Here is a 23,286-nt window from a genome sequence, read left to right as displayed (position 1 = left end):
CAAAATAAACTTGTCGTCCTCTTCTCAATGTAGCCGTTTTCTCTTATGAATTCATGGTTTTCCAACGAAATGCCGTCACTTGAATCAAGTAAAGTGCATGAAATGTCAAATAAACCTTCTTTCTTCTAAAATATTGGGATGAGATATTTTGGATTAAAAAAAAAAAAGACCAATGAACTTGGTATGACTTTGAGTTTTTTGCAGTATAAATTAAAAGGTTTTAATATAAAATTGAGTGCGATATCCAGCATCAGCCAAAATGAGCGACTAGATTTTCGAGATGAAGGTGTTACTTTACTGAAATACAAGTGACTTGTTTTAGTCTTTTGTTAAATCACCTGGGTGAGATTTGTCCCGTTCCCTCCAGAAAGTCAAGCGATGACTACACCCAGCACAATTAGTGAAAACTGGCTTTAATAGGTTAACGTGAACATGAACCAGTCCTCAGTTTGGTTCTCTGCTGTCGCGGTTGTACGGTTCAGTTCCAGCCATGTGCAGCAGCCGTCTCAGCAGCCCTGATGGCAATGAGACGTCTCTGCTTCCAGCTCATGCACACATGCACAAACGCCGGTCTGTATCCCTGAAAGGAGCGACTGCGTGCCACTGATCACTGAGCGTTGCTTTCTTCTTAACTATCCAGCACAAGCCGTCCTTTGAGGCTCAGGCCCTGTTTACACGACAACGATTACGAGTGTATACGCAAAACTTTTCTTCAGTTTTGGGGGGGGGTCTGTTTACACGACACCAGTGTGTTGAAGCACTGCATCCGTGAAGTTTTGAATCCGATTCTTTCATGGCCGCTGATCCCTCCTGCAGAGACTTGGTTTGTTACTGCGCAACTCTCCCCCTCCCTTCCCCTTCCGTCCCTTGTAAACAAACATGGCCGACTCGCAGTGGTTTGACTCGCGGTCAGTATTCTGGTTTTATCTCCATATTAGTAGTTTGACAGTTGAGACTCTCCCCTGATAGCATTCGAAGCGTCATCAGTCCATACGGTTGTCGGTTGCTCTCAATTGTCTTCACATACATTAGGTGTTGTCATGTAAAACGTTGTCGTGTCAACGTGGCCTTAGACCGTACAGAGTGAACACCAGCCAAGCATGCACGGGTGGAGGAGAGCAGGAGAAGCACTGGAGCGGGGGTGTTTGAGGTCAGGGTGCTGCCTATAGAGAAGACGGGGTGCAGGATCAACAAGAGTGCGAGGACGGGTAACCTCCAGGTGTGGCACCAGTGGATTGAGTAAGAACAAGTAGACCCGCGAGAGGATATATATATATATATATATATATATATATATGTGACGTTACTACATAAGGCTGTGACGGAGGGCGGAGGGAGGAAAGATGCAGGATGAAGCTCGGCCTTGATCCAAACGTCAATAACACGGATTTGATGTTCAGAACAGACTTTTTAAAGCCAAAAGCGGTTCAAGCAGCGGTTTCTCTCCCGGGCAACGAGCTGCAGGTCGGGAGTTTGTTTCCGGAGGAGGGGTGAGAGCGGGGGGGGGGGGGTCCTTCAGGTTAGAAGCAGACAGTTACACAAAGGCATGCCAGAGCTCTTACTTAAATCCCCATCCTGTTCCCCCTAGGACTATAGCTGCCAGGAGAATAGCACCTGCGATGGACCCTATTATGATATTGGTGCCACTGGGACCTGCGCAGAGGAAGGAGGGGGGAGGAGGAGGAGGAGGAGGAGGAGGAAACAAAACAACACCACTAAAAACACACATCAGAGGACAGCATCAACACTGTACATCAACCACATCAACTACAGAAAGAAAGAGAGAGAGAGAGAGAAGCAGATGGTGAGATACCTGCAGACAGACAGAGAGACGGAGGTAACCAGCACGGAGGGTGGAGATGGGAGAACGGGCGGGCGGGCGAGCGAGGCGGTGGGGTGGGGGAGACAACAGTTACATAAAAAGAAAAAAAACCAGAAAAAAAACCCAGAAAGGAGAGAATGTTTGATTACTTTGTTCTCATCCCCCCTCTGCTGCTCTTTCAGCTGGACGCCCTCCTGCTATAAGAGCAGCTGCTCAATGTGTCATTGGCAGACTGCAAGAAAATAAGGAAGACACTTGAAAATGGGCAGTCTCTGCAATACACACACAAATGCACGCACGCACGCACACACACACACACACACACACACACACACACACACACACACACACAAACCGAGATGGAGCAGGAAAGATAGTGAAAGATACAGATAGTGATTCAGCGAGAGCATTCAGGTATTCGTCTTTGTGTTTGGGGGCAAAACATGACATTGTGAACACAGAGAAGCTCCAGTGATGACGGGCAGAGACTATGAAGGGGATATGAAAGCAGAGAGAGAGAGAAAGCAGAGAGAGAGAGAGAGAGAGAGAGAGAGAGAGAGAGAGAGAGAGAGAGAGAGAGAGAGAGAGAGAGAAAGAGAGAGAGAGAGTGCAGAGCTTCTATGGACCTTTCTTCTCGGGGCCTGTCGGGACCGTCGGCTCCGGGATGGGATCAAACACGCTGCAGTCCTTCCCGGTGTAGTCCCGGTCGCAGATGCACTTCACCTCATTGCTGCAGGTCTGTAGGCGTGAGAGAGGAGAGGACTCGATTGCTGAAAGGAAGGGGTGCGGAGCGGACAGGCGCGAGAAGTGGAGCCAACGATTTTCTTCAACCGTGGGCCTTCCAGTCTCAAGGTCTGCGGTTTCACTCATCCGTCTCATCCATATCTTGAAACATCGAGACTAAGGCGACGTTCACACCGCGAACGCGACCCCATTCCCATTTTCTGCTCGATTCTGCCTCGGTCGTATGAGCGACCAAATGATGTGTTTCAATACTACCGCCGTCTGAACGGTCAAGGCCGATGCATTCAGCCATGGAGAAGCTGTGGATGGACTCTGGGCGAGAGGCCGCCGTTAAAGGCTCTTCTCTTCTCGACCTGCTTCTCCTCCGATCTCAGCGAGAAAGTGGAATCAAGTATCACGACGTGGAGTGTGAACACAGCCACGGCCACGGGATTGGTTCAGACATCGCTTTCCTAAATCAGCAGGAGGCTTTTTTTTTGGAAGAGTCCGGATCTACTTGTTTGGTGTACCCCGATGTTTTGGATGTCTGTGCTCACACCTCCACCAATTACGAAAACTAACCAAGCGGCTGCGCCAGAGTTTGTTTTGAGCCGAGCCTGACAAGGTGTGATCACAGAGTTTATTCCACCCAATGAGCAGAGACTAGGTGTTTGGTGAAACGTCCTGTTGAGTCGCGGTTTCCTCCAACTTGAGGATGGATGGACTAAATACATGACGGACTGAACGTTGGTCTGTATTGAACCCGGACGTCATCTTCCTCAGTGTGATCTTATATGGCAGGCCTATTCAACTGGCGGCCCACGGGCCAACTCCGGCCCGTGGATGACATCAGACCGGCCCGCAGATCAGTTCTGTTTACTTTTTTTTTTTTTTTAGTTCAGATGTTTCAAATATGTGTTTATGGGGCTGTAACAGCCTTTGTTCCAAAACAAAAGCAGTATGATGTGTATAAAGTCAGTGATTTGTACTTTTTTCCCATGAACCAAAATAAAACACTTTTGAATTTGGAAGAGCATTGTGTCAGGTTGAGATCAGGAATAATAGCTCAGGGAATTGTCTGGCCCCCGGGTCCTTCGCTTTCTGAAAATGTGGCCCTCCCAAAAATATAGTTGAATAGTCCTGTTATATGGTTTCACTTTTACCCCGTGATCAGAGCAGATGCGTCCAAAGTTGGATCCGGAACACGAGCTGAGGTTGAAGGCGGCCACGGGGAGGCAGCGTCTTTCCAAACACATCATGTTGGGGCCGCAGGGAGTGCCGTCCTCCACGTATCCCAGGTCTGAGCCATCCTCCAGCAAGGCATGGCCTCCCCTGTGCAACGGAGCCGCACGCGTTACAGAACGGCGGGACACGGATCAACCGGTGCTGGGGGGGGGGGGGCTTACCTGCAGTCCAGGTACTTGTTCTGGTGGTAGAGAGTGAAACTGGTCACTTCCCCCTGCAGGTCTCCAAACTTTGGCTTCATTGTTACATTGGCACAGAACAAGAAGCCACATAAAACGTCCCTGAAGCAACGAGAAGGGAGAAAACGGTGGGCGTCAAACCGTCGCTTCATTCAGAGGCTCAAACCTCAAAGAGTTTGAATTTATATAATTTCTTTTACTCTTCAAAACAAGTTCATACTGACATACATTTTTAATTTACATGAAAATACTTTTTTTTTAAATATTTCTACTAGAATTGGAGTATACAATATACAGTATATGAATTTAAACTTGAGTACAAATTTCAGAATTTATCTCTGGTAATCACTCATACCTGAGGACCTGAACAGTAAATCTCATATGTTCTATAAGTTGATCAAATCAGACATGCAGCACATAGAGACATATATTCAATCGTAGGATTTTGGAAAAATCAGTGCTGTCAAATGATACATTTTTTGGATCAGATTAATCACAGGATTAATGGGTTAATATAGAATAATCACAATCAATTTTTAATCTGTATTAATCATGTTTCATAAGCAAACATACTCAAAAAGTAGGGAGAATATATCGCCACTTAATGTGTTTATTAAATGTCTTTAACAGTTCATGTTAACCAAAAAAAAAGTCTCTTTTATCCACGTCAATGTTCCCGTTCCTCCTTTATCAGCAGCCACTGAGACAAAAACGAACTTCAGCTTCAAGTGAACTGGACTGAGAGGTGTAACTCACGGCTTGTTGCACTGCAGCCAGCCTTGACCCTCTGGACCCGGGCCACAGTTCCCTTTCTCCGTTCCCTCAGCGTTCAGCTTCTCGTAGCAAAACCTGTCTGCCGCATCTGGGGAGGCAACGAGTAGAGTGCTGGACTCCCAGACAATGAAGAGTGACGAGGAGCCGCGCGACGGTGAGTGGATTGTTTACTCACTGTAGCCCCACAGGCCCCGGCACTGGCCGTCACGAGTCCTGCATCGCCCGCTGTAACACCGGCCCTGTCAAACAGTCGCAGGTCAGCGACGTACAGAGGAAACTACAAGCTGGAGGAGACAAACCGGCTCCTACCTGACTGCTGTCACACGTATAACCATCCAGTTTGTGGACATTGTGAGGACACTGTAAGCAGATAAACACACATTACGCATGCTACACAGTTTAATGTAATGAATGTAGTTCTGTTTAATAGGTTTTTGTTGTTTTTTTCCCCCAGAGTTATAAACAAGAAAAGGGGCGACCTGGCTGGAGTCTCCGGTGCAGGTTTCAGGGATATCACAGTCGTTCACAGCCTCTCGACACACAGCGCCTCGCAGCTCGTACTGGAAGGAGAATCCTTTGTTTTATCGTATGCGTGACTTTTTTTTTTTTTTTTAGAACTGAATGTAATGTAAAGGTCAGGAAAACAAATAAAAATAGTAAACAGAGCAGTAGTGAACAATCAGAAGGGACTGCAGGAGGCTGCTGAAGCCTCTGATTTGAATGTTTCTTCGACTACACAAGCTATAACAACAAAATGAAAAACAAAAAAATCATTAGAGACTCTGAAATATTTGCTACGTGTGAAACTCCAGAGTTTCACTCTTCATGCAGGAGCTCTAGCAGGTTTACTTGCATTTGAAATTGAATTAGTCGATGTGATGCAGTGGCCTCAGTGGTTGTGAGATTAAATCCCCTTTATAGAAACAGTCGTGCTTCAAAACATGTAGGGTTCCATTCCCTGTCTGTCCCAGTGGAGGGTTGGTGCGTGAATGTGGGTTTGAATGGGTGAATGTGATTAACAATGTAAAGTGTTCATGTGGTGGAGAAGCACTATACAAGTGAAATCCATGTATCAGTTCATACACGATCATTTCTGTGGTATACATTAGTCAGATCACACACATAAGGCCTCACCTTGCAGCCCCTGCAGCAGAGCCCGTTACTGCACATGGCATCGTGGGTAAGCGTGCACTTTTTACAGCAGGCTCCTCCGCTGCGAGCACACTCCTGCACAAACACACACACACACACACACAAACTGATATATAAGTCGTGCGCCGTCTGGAGCCCGTACACGGACATGATGTGGCGGCGGCGCCGCCCCGTCCACAGGGGGGGTTACAGAGCTGGTGTTCACGCCTGAAGTCAACATGGCTACTCACCACCTGGGAGCCGCAGTCACACTCCTCCCCTGGCTCCACGAAGCCATTCCCACACTCAGGAGGGTCCAACAGCTGAGAGGAAACACATGTTTAAATATATTATATTGACAGTCGCCATCCGGGGACGGGCCACTGTGGGCATGAATAGACGGACATGGAACAACACTGAGGGGGGCTGTGGTGTTTAAATGATGCTCATTTGATGTTAAGGGACCCAAAGTGTGTCAAGAAAATCTCATCCAAGCCACTACTAACTGGCAGAAGCAACCTTGAATTGTTGATGGATTCATGTTGTTTATGCCTAAATCTCAACCTGACTCATCAGACCAGCCATGTTTTATTTTGCGGACCAGTTTCTGTAAATCCCAGGAGCTCAGTAGTTGATGAAATAAGAAAATGTGACCATGTGCATTGATACGCTGAGTTCATGTTATGTAATTGTCCGATTGGCTGTATGTGTTTCAACAGGTATACCTAATAAAGTGGCCCGTGCAGACGCATGCAAAGATTTGTCTGCCTCGTTTTAATCAAGTAACTGGTTAGATAATCTGAATGACGACTATTGTCAAGGATTGTTGATGATGAGTCGCTGTGCTCAAGAGATTTTGCAAAAGCAATGTTGGTGTAAACATGCATTTGAAAGTGATAAACAAAGCACATGCCCATGTGGGCCTCACCTTGTTGGGCTTGTTGAAGAGGCAGCTCGCCCCCCCCTGGAGCAAGAACTGGATGTACTCGTCGACGCTGCAGCGAGAGAACTTTCTGGGCAGATAGAATCTGCGATCGCAAAAAAAAACACACACACACACAGAGATCAAGATCAGATGCGACGAATTCGATCGGATGAAAACAACACAATGTTTTCGTGTCACTGTAGGATGCCAGATCTGTAGTGGGCGTCTGCGCCGTCAATCTGACAGCAATGTTACCATCTGTAGTACGGTATTATCAAACGTATAACTGAAACCTGCACTGTTCCACCAGCCCGGCAGTACTTACATTAATATGTTTAATTCAGCGCTTGTCATTACTACACCTCCACGCCGTCGTCTGACGTTTTTGGCAAATTTGCCGCGGGCGTCAAGCACAAGCTGTGAATCTCGTCGGCTAATTGGGGAGCGAGCGAAGTCACAGCGTCTCTCTCTCTCTGCTACAGGTGCTTAATTGTTTAACCGAGTGAAAGGCATGCGAGGAAAATTGAAGGTTCCGGGGGTTTTTACCCGGTGTCTTCCATGATGCAGCCCACCCAGGCATCTGGACAGCGGCAGTCTCCTACGAGGGACAGACAGAAGAGGAGTGCAGGTAAGACCGTGTATATATATATATATATATATATATATGAAAAAAAGAGATATATGTCAAGACAAACAGAGACCAGGACGTATGGCACGAGGAGCTTTTATAAATAGCAAAGAAGACAGCCTTTCTATAGAGCTGATTCTGGATGTGTTCAGCTGGTCTCCCGTCCCGGCGCTGAATAATGGAGCTGACAGTTCCTCCACATTAATCACACAGCCCATTGTTCAGTGCCAGCGAGGCTTCAACCACCGTTCGCTCCTTCTTGGATGCAGGTGACGAATCACCTAACAGAGAAGTCTAATTACAGAAGAAAACGGCCGGACAGGGACACCGGCACCCGACACCTCCACCCCCGACACCTCCACCCCCGCCACCTCCACCCCCGCCACCAGCTTCATCTGCCGCCGTCCTTCTCACACTCGTCTCAGGCTCCCAGGACTGAAACAGTTCAGACACTAGATTCCTTCTTCCATGGCGTCACGACGGCTTCCCGTTGCTTTACCTGCAGAGTTACGGATGTTGTTCCACCTCATCCCGATGTTCTGGCCGAGACTCTGGCACAAGGTGATCGCCATGGCGCCCACATTACCGTACTGAAGGACGGACACACAAAACACCTTGAGTCAAATCAATGATTGCTTCTTTATTGGAATATTAAAAAGATCTGGATGAGGACAGTCACAAACTCTCACACTGAAACAGGTGGTCAATTTAGAGACTCCGGTTCACCTAATGTAAATGTAATCCCCCCCCCCCCCCCCAATGTTTTTGAAATTTTATATTAATATACAAAATATTATACATATAATATATTTCTTTTTTTTTTTAGAAAGTGAAGCATTGAAATCATAAACTTGACTTGAGCAGTCATGATCATCGGAGGCTATATATGAACACCTATATTCCTATTGGATACATCTTCTATTTCAAATTTAAAGCGTGTAACTTGCATGACAATAGTATTGCCTTTTATTGTCTGTTGCTCGTAACAACTATTTATCTTTTATACGGCTGGTTAAGCCACATTTCTTTCAAATTAGACATTATTAGTTATTAACAACTACAGAACAAACACATTATGGTGAACGATTTTTGAAGACAGCAGGAATTTGGATATATTTATATTTCTGCTATAACCATATATTGTGGTGAGTTTTACACTTTCAATACTTTCTACATCTCCCCCATGTGGCCACGATAATATCTTTTATTGTGAAAACCATGTGGTTTAAGCTCTGTGAAGTCACAGTCATCCTCCAACACATGAGATCACAGTGATTGATTTATTCAACACTTCAGGATTTATCACATTACAGGCGCAACAAAGCAACTTAAAACTGTTAATTTTATTTCTATTTAAAAACTACCAACATGTCTGAAAGTACTTTTTCTAGACAACATCTGGAGAAAAGCTAATGTTGATGGACTATATCTCTGATCAGGAAAGAATTTAGATTCTTTGGAAAGTATTTGAGCAGGTGTGATAGATAATAATACGCTTGTGCAATATATTGAACATTTCTTCCATCTGCATGAACAATATACAAGTTGTTCCCTTCCCCTTTTAAAACATCATCCAGAAACAATCCTTCTGTCAAATCTGTGTCTCTTACCTGTTTAGTCTCTTCCTGTTTTATTTTGATACCCTCCTGTGACGTCTGTCTTTACTCAATAAACTGTAAAAACTCTTGTTTGAGTCTGTTTCTGGATTCAAAGCTTTGAACGGTTTGTCGGTGAAGGAGTTTTTCCTCACCTCGTTGATTCCTCCTCCTCTGGAGAGTGAGCACACGCCTCCCGTGAAGGCCGTCCCACTGCGGGTGCTGTGAAACGTTCGCCCTCTGAGGGAGAAGGAACAAAATTAATAAATCAAAAAAATCAAAAATCAAATTACAACAGAAGTAAAAATGTGACTTGTCTTACGAGAAGAGATGGACAACATCACTCTGCTCTCTGATGTTGTCTCTCCGGTACTTCATGAAGTTCTGCAGCGTTATCAGCGGGTCCTCCACCACCGGCATCATGTTTTTAGAGGACCACGTCTCCATGGCAACCAACACGATCCTGGTGTTCAGCTGTTCCTGATAGATCTGCGAGACGACAAAGTGCCCATCAGGATGCTGCTTCGTTTTCACACGCACACGCACACGCACCCACACACACACACACACACACACTGGTCGACAGGATTACATTCCTCCAAACAAAGATCTTACCGTGTCTGCTGTGTTTACCACAGCTTTGGCAAAGTTCTTGGTTTGGCTTCTCGAGTTCCGCAGCTGCACAAACTGTGGAGAGGCGAAGACGCACAGATGGCTTAAAGCAGGCGCCGTGTACGCACAGGCGTGCACGCACACACAAACGCATATTCCCGCAATGTTGTGCAAAGGTTTAAGGCATGTGTGACAAAAAAAAAAAAAAGCGATGTATTTATGATGCAAGTCTTTCGGGACAGTCTTCAGGAGGGAGAAAGACAAATGGGTTACCGGCCCTCAAAGAGCCCTGATTAAATATAATGTGGCGTCTGTCTGGTATTACATGAGGAGACTCTCAGACGTTTGGACACCCCTGACAAAAACTGTCTGCACAAGAGGAGGAGGGATGTCAAACATGAATTCATGTAACCTTATCTAACGACGTTTCGTTGCAGAACAGAGTAATAAAGGCGCAGTAGCCGCCAGGAGTCACACACTCTACTTTCCCTCACCATGTCGTAGTCGTTGACGACCATCAGTTCGATGTATTTGGTCTCCGTCTGGACGGACGGCTTGCGGACGAATCGCTTCGATCGCCTCAGACCCTGCGGCTCCTCCCCAGTTCGGTCCGTCCCGTCGTCTCCTCTGCCGTCGCCGTCCTGGTCCTCTGTACATTCTGCACACAAAGACAAGCCGTCAGCGGGACGTGACAGATCACCACCGTACAAAAAACTAAACGTCCAGTTTTACATTTATCGCCGCATCTAATCTTCTCATTTAAATGTTCTGCTATGTATTACAGGTAATGACTGATTGGCTCAGCTCCGGCATCAAATGCATCATTTTTATTACACGTTATATTTGTTGTTTGCTATATTCGGTGCAATCACAGTGGCAGGGCTGCAAATTAATTGTAATGTTAACTTATTCTCAGGGACCAGAATCTAGATTAGATTGAACCCGTTCAGTTTTCTCCTTCTTTTATGATGCTAAAAATGTTGCTGCTTTAAAACATTATGTTGATTAAAACAAACGTTTCCACAATCACAAGACATATATATGAACAAAACTAATTTCAACAAGTTATAAATGTATTAACTGTGTAATTTTAGAGATAAATATTGTATATTTGAAGGTACTCCAGACAAGTTTCATATTTTAAAAGATATTTTCAATCAATATTTTCTCCCAGTGTTTTTTTTTTTTTTTTTTTGAATTGGCATCAAACGTAAGTTTAATTTACTTAAAGAACTGCACGTTTTAATATCTTGTACACGGGTTCTTTTTCTGACGAATCACAGGTGCGTTTGTTTTTGTGTACCTGGGCAGTGTGGAGACAGTCTGACATCAGGCATTCTGCGGATTAAGTGAACACCATCACCCTGAAGCAGAAGACGCCCAGATGAAGTCGTAAAAAGCAACGGCGACGGCGACACTTCCCGCTAAATATCTACCTGATTGCTGCCATTGCGGAGGGGCTCGATCCCGTAGGAGAAGAGGCCGTCGGAGAACATCCCGCTGAGGGGAAACAAGGCCACGGCAGTGAAGAGCAGAGCGGGAAACGGGACCGACAGGGTGGATTTGAGTGTGGGACTCACCACAGGCCGTGGCAGGTGGACATGGCTGCCCAGGTGTCGGGTAAACCTCTCAGCCTGCCCTGGTAGTAGCAGTGCTCGCCTCCCTGTGGACACAACGCAGCCAGTAACACCCTACTGCTTTGCTGTTTTGTTTTGTACCCCCCACTTCATTGGAGATCCGCACAGGTCAGCACTGAGGGAAAACCTCCACCGGTGCCACTTCCCTGCTCATCTCCCCTCCAACGACTGTGACCTACTTGTCTCCTCCACCCTCCTCCACTCTCCTCCACTCTCCTCCACTCTCCTCCGCCCCACGCTGGAGGTGAAGCTGCTCTAAGATCTCGTAAATAAATCAACATGGATGTTACGTGCAGTCACAATCTGGAATAACTGCTGCTCCATGCAGAGTGACACAACAGACTTATAACCCTCCCTCTGTCGTTTAAACAACCTAAACTCTCTGGAAACGTCCTGATTTATAATGTTATATTGGCGAATACCAACCAGAGACTCCGACACGGACTATTTCCTGAGGTGTGACAGTTTACATCAATAATGGACTGCAGCTTGTTTGAGCCATTGCATATTAAACTCCTATTTAAACTGCAGGATTGCGGGTAATCTGAAGGACTACTTCCATTGATAGTTTTCTCAGAGGCATTTCGACTTGGACGTTATGGGTTACTTGGTGGGTAGGAAGTAGGAGACTTTTGTATTGGGATGATTCAGATTCATGCTACTTTACTGACAATTAGATGCAAGTGTAACAACCAATAATGTCGTAAATTTCATTGTATTAAAGCCCTTTATGTAACAACTTGCCACTTGTGTAATAACGATATTTGAGCAATTATTGTGATACATTTTTTTTCTTTTTACAAGTAGTTACATAATTGAAGTAGGATTTTTTTTTTTTTTTAAAGGCCTTTTTAAAAGGACGAACTGCATTTCTTGAAAGTAAAACCAACTCAAAATATAGTGGGTGGCATAGCCATACATTGAGTATCCACTCATACACAAGTTTGACAAATATTTTCCTATCTTATTAAATTATTGGGTTTTAATGAGCTTAAAAATGGCCAAAATGATTACATTGTTGTTTCTTAAGTTTTCCTGCACAATTGTTCTTGATTCTAAGTCAACCATTGCGTGAAGTTGCCATCCGAAGGACTAGATTTATGTTACGGACTTCACTTTGAGGAAAATGTGTATTTTTTTACTGCAAAAGAAAAACTGAAATAAACTGTTTGACAACAACCGATGTTGACAAAATGTTTTCTTGTTCTGCACCAATGAAGCGGCACTACTTGATTAGGTCAGTAACTGCACTGGAGGGAGGATGTAGAAGTGAACAAATATGACCAATAGGTTACAGTAATGCTGGGAAATGAAGAATGCATATGTACTTAATTTGCCTTCCTGTACCATAACTGCCTATCACACATTAAACCAACGACAACGCTGGGAAAATGTGCTTTAATTACTTGATGCATGATCACACTGCATGCCCTAAAACAAGCTACTTTAATTTAATCATCATCAAGTGAGGACTTCAAATTTTGAGTTACCTACTTCCTCAATCTCCAATCCAAATAAAAACAATTCATTAAAACACTGTGAACAAACACGAGGTGGGAGTGTAAGCTGCCTGTCAGCCGGTATAAGTGGGGCATCACTGATCTTCAAGATCTGCCCCAGAGCGATCCGGCAGATATTCCCTCCAGACACCAACAGGGCGCATGGAAGTTAATTGCATAATGAGTGTATTGAGATTACTTGTATAATAAACTGAAGTCAGTCCTTTTTTTTTTTTTTTTTTTAATTTGATTTTTCAGGACAGGTAGAAAAAAAAGAAAATCGCCTGGTATGAACAGCTCGGGTCAGTGATGTGTTTTCATCCTGAACCTGACTCAGAGTGTTTTTGACGAGCGGAGAGGTGTGATGGCAGTTTGCCCCGAAGCACATCCCGCCTGCCACGTCCGGCTGAGCACCAATCTGGTCACACTACAGGCCTCCGCTGCCTCCCGCTACAAAACACACCCACAAGGTTAACAAAAAAAAAAAAATAGAATATCACTCATCCCTCAAAGCTCATCCTCCTTTTGCATAAACTGACATTTTACTCGGTTTCCCTCCTCTCACTCCCTCTCTCTCTCTCTATTCTCTCTCTCTTTCCCTCCTTTCTTTCATTCTCATCGCTGCCAAGAACTTAATGACGCTGCTGCGCTAACTGGTTGCTATGGAAACAGAGGAGCGATTGGTCAGGAGGACTGTAGGAGAGAGTTGGGAACAACTGTGGGTGGGTGGGGGGGGGGGACACGTAGGGCTGGGGGGCTGGATGGTGGGGGGGGGGGGGGGGGGGGCGCTCAGCCGGTGCTCTGGGATGTAGGGGTGGGGGGGGTGGGGGTGGGGGGGTTCCAGAGAGGAGTAAACAGAAAAAAAAACTAAACACGAGCCGCAGACTGGTGAATGAATTTCACTTATCATATGGTGCTTTTTCCCACCACTTTACATTGTTTCTCACATTCACCCATTCATGCACACCAATGGATGCGGCAGGGAATGAAACCCGCAACCTCCCCGATCGACAGACGACTCGCTCTACCAATGCAGAGGAATGCAGTGATATTCCTCCGCTCCATCCTGATCTCCTGACAAGCACACATCACAGAAGATGTCAGGCTTGGGGGGCTTTTTTCTTCTATTTTTCTGTCTACTGATTCTCCCTCGGAGAGGCTGGAGGCTTTTCAGCCTCTTTGTAGGCCGTCTGAGGAACGGCCACACGCACAAGAAGCAACCGCCATGTATGTCGGAGCCAGAACGCTGTATACATGTTCCATAAATAGATGAAACGGCAGGATGAACTGTAGAAGCATGGCGAAAAAACAACTACAGAAATCACATTAAAAATAGCCTTCAAAGAAAACCCACGAACAAAGACCTTCAAAATGAACCAGAGGAGGAGGGTTGATTCAGGTGAGAAGGGAGCAGGGGGTTATTTCCTCAGCATAATGAATGAAAACAAAAACAAAAAAAACAACTGAATGTGCTGCAAATGTTGCACTTTCAAAGTAAAAGACTCTCAGATTTTTGCCAACGAGCTCGCTTCTACTTGGTGTGAGACTGAGCGCGTTAAGAGAACCTCGGATTTTAAAATAGCTTCAAACACCGAGAGAGATTTGATCAATCCTGCCCACACTTGCAACAAACCCACTTCAAAAGAAGCGGCGAAGCATCGACCAGAGTCTGGGTGCATCCACCACGGCGCTCAAGTATACTGAGCTGGAGGCCGGCTGACGACCAAATCTGACAAACTTTTATTTTAAATGAATTCACTGGCAGCGGCTCCAGTGTAAAAGATGACAAAGTCTCAGTTTTTCTGCAGCCAAACCGCTGAGCAGCGCTCTGGTCGCCTCATTAATGAGCCAATTTCTCTGCCAAAGCACAAGTTCCCTCAGCGAAACTCAAAACTGGAGCTTACCACGGACTGCGAGGGCGTGCCGTCCTGCTTAAAGTGCCGTTCAACGTAGTCCGAAGACAGGAGGTGACTGCAAAGAGAGCAGAGGTCAGCTTTGTCACGATCTTCTTCTTTTTTTTTCTTCGTCTTCTCTCCTCTAATGCAACAAGAAATGACATGTGGTGTTTAATCCAATCAGAGAACTCCATAAACATCCTGCAGTGTGTGCCAAGTCGGTCTTCCCCATCTCGCCTCGTGACAAAACAGAGGCGCTGAGTGCATTTTGCTTAAGTGCGGGGAAATGCTAATTTGTACAGCTGCAGTAAATGAAGAAATCCAACTGATGTGAGCGAGAAATCCAACAAAAACAACAACAACAACAAAAAAAGAACATCTGATGTGATGATTTTTTTTTTGGGGGGGGGCGGAGGGTGATACTCACTGGTTGAGTTCCAGGTCCAGAGTGAAGGTGCGTCCAAAGGCTTCTACCTGGAAACAGCTCTGCGCCAAGTGGACAGGCTGGGGAGAAACATACAAACAAACAGGTGCAGAGGAAGATTGAACGGTTAATAAATTTAAAATGCAACAAAACAAGCCCGCGTGACTCCGACGAGTGAGTCTGAAGGAAAAGTGTCGTGAATAATTCAGGCGGGATCAATAGTGCAACGCTCTGGAAGCACCTCAGTGGCTGCAATATTATGATTGATACGGTGTTCATTGATCAGAGCTGACGGCCGGCGTTCAGGCTAAGCGGGAGTTTTTCTCCAGAGGATGGATGGATGGAGGGAGGGAGAGAGGGTAGACGGAAAGGAGGAGGAGAAAACTTCACTGGTCTCGTCTCTAGTCAGCCCTGTTGTTCCCATGTCCCTGATGGGCCGCCGCCAGAGCCTGGGAGGTGAGGAGGCAGCAGGGGCCAGGAGAGAGTGGGAACAAAAAAAAACCCCACCGCAGACGAACAGCGTGTCTCTTCAGCTGTGCCAGCGTGGCTTTGATGTCCGTCTGGAGCAACCAGGCTGCAAGTGAATCACCGGGCTTTTACAATACAAAACGCATCGCCATCCAGGAATTAGTCCCTCCACTGAGTCCAGGCAGCAGATTTCTTACTACCGTCTTGGAGAGGCTCCGTCACGGTACAGTAACGCCCTGTCGCTGCTTTACATCGGCTGAACATCATAGAAATACTTGGAGCTAAATCTGTCAGAACCTGTGTTGTTCACCTGAAGGTCAGTCTTGGAAAATCACACCTGTACGCCATTTAGCGCCACCTGGAAACACTAACATGGAATGTCGTAGAGCAGGGGTGTCCTGGAGGGCCACACCTCATTGCGGCTCATTATTGGGCTTTTTTTTTTTTTTTTTTTTTTTTTTGTCACAACCTTGGTGATGACATCATCATTAGATCAGGGACGCTGAAGCAGCGAGAGAACATTGCAGGACGCCGGCCTGGACAACCCTGTTGTAGAGAGACCAAACCAAAACTGACTTATTCGTCTCATCTCGACTTAAAAAGTCATGTGCTGACCCTCCTGGACCAAAATCCAACAGGTCAGCAATTTGCCTTCCAAAATAAAATGTACACCCCAACTTGGCCCTTGCACAGACACCGTCTCCTCTGAGGACGGACATGGTATTGTCTTTTAAGACACTATCAAATGACAGAAGAAAAGTGTGGTCGATTGGTTGGATTTTTATTAGCCATCAGATATCTGAGTCCCGAATCCCGCCACCTGCCAGCTCTTACTGAAACACATGGGGAAACTGTTGAAAGCTTTCAAAACTGACCCTGGATCTGCTTGGCAAGAACCCATGTGGCTTTTATGCTCCCAGCAGGTGACAACAACTTGTTGGACATTGGCTGTGTTCGGTAAATCTGGCAGGAGAGTATGCTGAGATAAGTATCCCATCTGTACGATCCCAATTTAAAAGAATATAAAGATAGCCAGACTGCGCAGAACTCCTCGAACTTCAGGAATGTAGGAGAACGCCGACAACCAGAAGTGGAACTATTTTCACAGCCACGAAAGTGACGTGATTCATCCTCGTGAAGCTGCACACACCTCATGGATGCATCAAGCCTTAGTCTTATATGTCCTACTTTACCATAATGTAATATTTTACTTGCCACAACAAACCCTAAAAATGACTTTATTAGGTACATTTGGCTTAGTTTTTTTTTTTTTTTAATTTGTTGTTGATATTTTAATGTGAAATACATCTGTCATGGAACAAGAGCTGCCATAAGAGGTTAAAACGACAGTGTCCATGTCACTTTGGGAACTGCTTGACAAAAATGTCAATTTTTATTCAGTTTCCCAACAATGGGCTGTTTATTTGTGTATTCCTTTAAATAGCATTGATTAATATAGTTTTCTGATAAAGTTAAATCTGGATTTCTCGTCGGTTGTGGGTAATTTCCCCCCCCCCTTCTTTCTCCTTTTATTGTAATTTTCCAATTATTCACACTGACTAATATTTACTGGTATTACTCGTTGTACGGTCATTCCTACAGACCATCGTGTTAATTTCTGCTACCATCAGCAGAAAGTGAGGTTTTAGACTAACAGAGGAATCACCTCACCTATTCACTCCAACTGCTCCCAATACTTCCACTTCCTAAATCTGCCACACAGGAAGAACATGCAAATCTACAGAGAAAGCCACTCTTCCTGATCCAGTGTATAATATGCAACCAAAATGATCATAATAAAAAAAATTTAAATAAAATAAAATCCATCTGAAACGAACCTGCCGAGTCAGCAAATTGGTTGTCCAAAATGCTGTTTCATCTATTTTCAACACAGCGTGATGCAACAGAAAAGAAAGAACACGTTCATCTCGTCTCCCGCTGCTTCTAAATCTACCCCTCCTTAAATATTTAAACAAAACAAAACAGTGCGCAGCGAGAAGTGGGGAATCCGAAGCTTCTCAAACTGTTGTACCTTCCTGTTTTATAACCCTAAAAAAAGGAACGAGGGGAGTGTGTGTGTGTGTGGGGGGGGGGGGTTTTCGGGAACCCGTGGACCGTGGAGCCTGTTTGATAATTAACGGGGACACACTTCAACACGCCACTGAATAATGGAGGTCGGTGGGCTCAGCGCGGCGCCCACGTGACCGGACGTGACGACTGAACGGTTCCAGGAGGACCTGAGCTTTGGCTCAGCACTCGGTTCCAGATGTTGTGATTTGATGTTCAGGAGACAAATTGAGGGGGGGGGGGGGGGGAGTCAAAACTCCAGCATGTCTTGGTAACGTCTCAGCAGCTTTTCAGAGAGACTTGCAAGCAACTAAGTGGGTCAAAAATCACAGGGAGTGAACGATGCAGCAAGACGCCTCCCTGCACTGTCATCCCGGTGTGACAGGCCCGGGCTGCATGGGCAGCCTTAGACAACAACAACAACAACAACAACAACAACAACCAGGCTCCCCCCTGTCCCTGGAGACTGTCCTGGGGGAAGTCACGCCCCAATATGAGGACATATCATTGTTGAATTTGACCCAGAAAACTGACACCGTCCGCCTACAAGGACCTATTTCCGTCTCACCAAGGTGTCCCCTCCGCCGTTCTTCACCCTGGTATCCAGGAAGCCGTGAGCCATTTCCTCCTCCGACATGGTTTGCTGCACCAGCCGCTTTGGATACGTGACCTCGGTGGCGATGTCTCCACTGTCCCCGCGGCCCGGCGGGAGGAACCAGTCCCACATGCTCCCATCCTGCACCGGGGTCCTGTCCACACCTGCAGGGGGGGGGGGGGGGGGGGGGGGGGGGACAGCAGGACGGAGACCTCTCCTGAGTCGGAAGACTTTCCTTTTTAAAAAATGTTTTTATTTTTTTGAAACAACTCCCTATACCGTGAGGAGAACATGAAGGATATTTTCCTCAGAGGCTGATTGTTTTGGTGACAAAATGTATCACACTGTTAATATTGTTTATTCACTTACCAATAATTACATGTGCTTGTTTTGATGGAATATACTGCGTGTCTATGTGTGTATGGAGGTGGATAAGGGCCTGGGTATTACCATTTCAGCAATCAATAATCAGGATTTGCCTCGTGATTGACAAGTTATGTCATTTAAAATGTTTTTTTTTTGGGGGGGGGGGGGGGGGGGGCATCTGAATGGTTGTGGGTAGATCAGGCCAATGGTGGCAATGTGTTGATGCAGCAAATCCACCGGACTGAGCAGCATGGTGGTTAACTGCCTCAGAAAAGTGCTTGTGATGGGGGGAATATGTGGATGCACAGAAGAGGAAAAAAAAAGGGGTGCTTCTGCACTTGATCCCCCCCCCCTCTCTCTCTCTCTCTTACCTGAGACTGCAAGCCTCTCGCCCACTGCAGCAAAGACCATGAAGCACCACACCGCCAGCATGATCTTCACATATTCCCGACGATTACCGCATCGAGAGCCGCAAAAAGGGAGAAAAAAAAATGTCACGACGGAGGATGAGGATTAAAAACAGAAAAAAAGCGCACCCCGGCTCCGATGGCGAGGATCCGAAGTAAATATGCTAAACATCGGACGACGCGCGTCCCCTCATCTCTCTCTCCTCTCCTCTCCCCAGCTACGGATCATTTAGGATTTGCATATCAGAAAAAAGAAGAAGAAGAAGAAGAAGAAGAATCCCGGGCCTGGTGATCGATACAGGCCTGATTGATCAGTGAGGAGAGGGTGACGGACGGGAGATCGCGCGCCGCGGACGCGTCGCTCCGTGAGGGCGTGTGGACGAGGCTGGATGTGTGCGAGTGTGTTTGTGTGTGAATCTGCGCTATGCGGAAACGAAGTGATGGCAGAGCGGAGAGGAGCGCGTCGGGTCTGCGGTGAGGAGGACACGTGGGACCGTGGTACCCTCCCTCATCCAGGACAGCCTCCGCCTCCCGTTGCCATGCAGCTCTGCGCGGGGAGGAGAGAGGATGGAGAGGATGGAGAGAATGCAACAACCCGCCATCAGACCCACACACACACACTGGCAGTTTACTAGTTTTTCTGTGGTAACCAACCAACCAACCCACTAATCAACCAACCAACTAACCAGCCAACTAATAAACCAACCAACCAACCAATCAACTAACCAACCAACCAATCAACTAATCAACCAACCAACCAACCAATCAACTAATCAACCAATTAACCAGCCAATCAACCATCCAACCAACTAACCAGCCAATCAACCAACCAACTAACCAGCCAACTAATCAATCAACCAACCAACCAATCAACCAACGAATCAACTAATCAACCAATCATTCAACCAACTAACCCACTAATCAACCAACCAACCAACCAACTAACCAGACAACCAAACAATCAACTAACCAACCAACCAATCAACCAATTAACCAGCCAATCAACCATCCAACCAACTAACCAGCCAATCAACCAAACAACCAGCCAACTGACCAACTACAGACCAGCGCACACCTTTTATCCATGTCAACACTGTGACGCTCACACTCAATAAATGTGATGCAAAAAAGATGACTTCATCATAATAAACTGCATTACTATGTCTTTTTTATTATTACTACTATTTTCTCTCTGGGTTCTCCTCGTATCCTCCACCGTCCAAAAGCACAAGTTTTCATTTAATTCAAGATATTTATTGTTTTATATATATACAGCTAAATCTGTATCTGGTCCCCTTGTTAACTGTGTCTTTTAGTTTATATTTTTATTTTGAAGAAATATTTTCACTTTGCTGCCAGATATATAGAAGATACTAACTTCAACTTCTACTGTTGATTTCACAGATTAAATTAAGTTAAATTTACTTCTCCGCAGATTGATTTTTCTCATATACATTTACAAATTAGCTCAATTCAGTTGGATAAAGCAGGAAATAAGATGGATAGAAATTGATTACAGCATGCGGGTGGGGGTTACTTAAAAGAAGAAAAAAAAAGTTTTAATTTAGCATCATACTATCTTGGCTTCACTCTTTTTGTTTTGTTCAACTACTTTTATGACTAATATCACTACGACCCATTTTACCTAATGTCAGTACTATTACTGGCATTTTCCCTTTGTCTTATCCACCCTTTTTTTTTTTTTACATTTGATCTCATTTTGTTTAAATGCATCCTATGCATTCTTTGTCACAGACTTATATGAGGGAAACAACAAAAAGTTAAACAGTAAAAAGGTATGCAGGCACTGAAATAATAAAGCAAAGGGCTGCATGCGACGTGTGTGTGAATGTTACCATGACCTCGATCATGAGCTGACTGAACATACAACACGTAGAGATGATGTGAGAGTATTTGGGTTGACTGATTCCTCGGAGCTTCACGGCGGCGCTGCTCTTTGAACGGCGAGGTTCAGTTCTTCATCCAGTCTTCTGGCAGCACATCCCACTAATGGAGGTACAACGTGCGGCGACAGCCCCTTCTGAATATTTCATTTACTCCATTTTTTTCCCCCCCAGACAGTTGACGAGAGACAGAGGGTGGAGATGAAGAGTCCGCTCAGATCCATCGAGTTTTGAACACCCTTCCTCCTCTAGAACGGGAGAACGTTCCAGGGCCTAAACCGACGACGTGGCGATGCACAAACATTGAGTATTCAGCAGACGTTCAAGCTGAGCTATGAGAAAAGTGTAGCCGGAGCTGCCGACGTGATGCTGGCCGACGTTCTCTCAGCGGGGTGGGGAACGTCATGGCGGACGCTTGTGGGGTCTGAGAAACTCCACAGGGTTGGTTCGGAAGGCTTCTACATCCACCGCCAGGCGACGAGGCTGCTGTTCAGTCGTGTGGAGTTTCATGGCGTGTATGAGGAGGTTCAGCACATTGAAGGGAGGAAAACACTTCATCCAGTCATACGTACATTTTTGCCTCACTGCTTTATTCCAACAGGGGTCATGAGGAGCTGGATCCCGGGTGACGCTGGACTCCCTGGAGGTTTCCGGTCCATCAGAGGGTAAAAATAGAGACACCAACAAACTGAACATAAACCCACAGCGACGGACGATTTAGCTTCTGAAGTATTGAGGACGGAGAAGACCAAACCATGTACAATACATGAGAATTCATCATGACAGTGCATCTTGTTGTATTGTTTTCATCATTCATACAGAGAATCCAGAGAAAAACCTTCCGCTTCCAACACGTCAGGCCAAGTTCTCCCTCCGAGCCTCTCGTTCGTTGGGAGATAGTATAAATATAGATAAATATATATAAATTAAACAATGATGAACTTAAACAAATCTCTTTTATATCGCCACTTCATTCTTTTAAAACATGTTATTCTCTCCACCATTGACATGCTTTGTTCATTCCATATTCTTTATCCAAGAACTAGTTGTAGTTGCTGAACTTTTTTTTCCAGTTAAAACCTATTGATTACTTTTTGCTTGCATTATTGAGGAATTCATACCAGTTTATATTGTTGGACCTCCAATTGAATGGCATATGAATATCGCAGTATTATCTAGAGTCAAGAGGAATATGTGGGTAGTCCGTCTTGTTAAATGTCTCACAAAGCTTTTCTCAGCAGACGAGGACATAAAAACATTCTATCAGCCACATGATATTAAAATTGCTTTGCAGTAAAAGTCTGGCCGATTTCTACAAGTGATTCCTAAATATAACTCTCGACAAAGACAAAGACAAGGCGAGGATGAGCTCTTTTAGACAGACGTTCTTGTTTGTGTTGCTCTGCGAGGCAGCGCCCTCTGCAGGAGACACAGCGCCCTCTAGTGTGCACACAGCTGGATCACACTAGTCCTGGATGATGATCTGGGACTTGCAGGGCAAAGAGATCTATTAATGATCAGCTTCTGAAAAGATTAATAGCCGTTTAGTCTTCAGATCAGAAGCAGGGAGGAGGTTTATTGTTGTGTGTAATTAATTAGTGCACGTAGGGTAAAGTGCTAAATAATCTGTAGGCAGAAAAGGCTTCAATAGTTTTCAACACAGTTTTCAACTTATGACTGTCTTTCTGGCTCCTTTTTAAAAAGACAAAATGGCTAAAAATGCAAAAATGTATATTTAACAAAGAGGCTAAAAAGTGCTCTAATTAAAAAAGAAAGAAAGAAAAAAGGTGTTAGAAGGATTACTTGCAAAAACTGTTTGGGTTTGAAACTGCACTGTTAAAAAGCGGAGCCCCAATATGAGATATAAACACTAAATTTCAGAATGAAATCACTTAAAATAACGAAATCATCTGTCCATGCAGTAAGTAGATTTGTACGTGATAGGAAATATTGGAATAACATTGTTAAATCCACACAAGGACTTATATAATAAGTAAATAACCATTTAAAAACAAGTCATGTCTGACAATAAATGGGCTTGTCGTTTGTCAAGAATGGAGGAGAAACATGTCAAACAAATAAAATAACTTATATTTAGTGGAAAGAGATATAAAGTCGGAGCCTCTTGAGATAAAAAAAAAAACACTGTGAGGGCAGATGGGGGGGGGTAGACTGCTTTTGCACAGCTGAGCTTCATGGACAATCAATCAATCAATCAATCAAGTTGCAGCTTTGCAGGTTGAGTCAGTGGATCACCAGACATTACCAATCAACCAATCAGTCTAATCGATCCAGAGACTATAAAAGACCGGGAGGCGGTGAGCTCAGCCTCTCTACTGAGGAGAAGCGATCCTGTTATTGAAGTGAGGTATTAAATTTAAAAAGAAAAA

General features: G+C 45.2%; 1 protein-coding gene across 1 annotated transcript; it reads right to left on the bottom strand.

Moving 5' to 3' along the window:
* Positions 1-1,558: 1,558 nt before the first annotated feature.
* On the bottom strand, positions 1,559-19,017 carry LOC308141343 (disintegrin and metalloproteinase domain-containing protein 11-like; the record flags this gene model as incomplete). Its single annotated transcript, XM_080511455.1, has 24 exons — positions 1,559-1,653; positions 2,449-2,560; positions 3,709-3,877; positions 3,952-4,071; positions 4,726-4,831; positions 4,919-4,982; positions 5,053-5,103; positions 5,223-5,303; positions 5,878-5,970; positions 6,126-6,197; positions 6,803-6,902; positions 7,346-7,397; positions 7,927-8,017; positions 9,178-9,262; positions 9,345-9,511; positions 9,638-9,709; positions 10,129-10,292; positions 10,938-10,998; positions 11,071-11,134; positions 11,215-11,297; positions 14,675-14,741; positions 15,093-15,169; positions 18,193-18,383; positions 18,957-19,017. 24 exons carry the CDS (start codon positions 19,015-19,017, stop codon positions 1,559-1,561), a joined length of 2,298 nt encoding a protein of 765 aa, XP_080367581.1.
* Positions 19,018-23,286: the final 4,269 nt, after the last annotated feature.

Source organism: Blennius ocellaris (genome assembly GCF_963422515.1).
Source record: "Blennius ocellaris genome assembly, chromosome: 16".
In the NCBI taxonomy this organism is placed as follows: domain Eukaryota; kingdom Metazoa; phylum Chordata; class Actinopteri; order Blenniiformes; family Blenniidae; genus Blennius; species Blennius ocellaris.
Note: the sequence above shows the minus strand (reverse complement) of the source record. Positions and strands in the feature narration are given on the sequence as shown.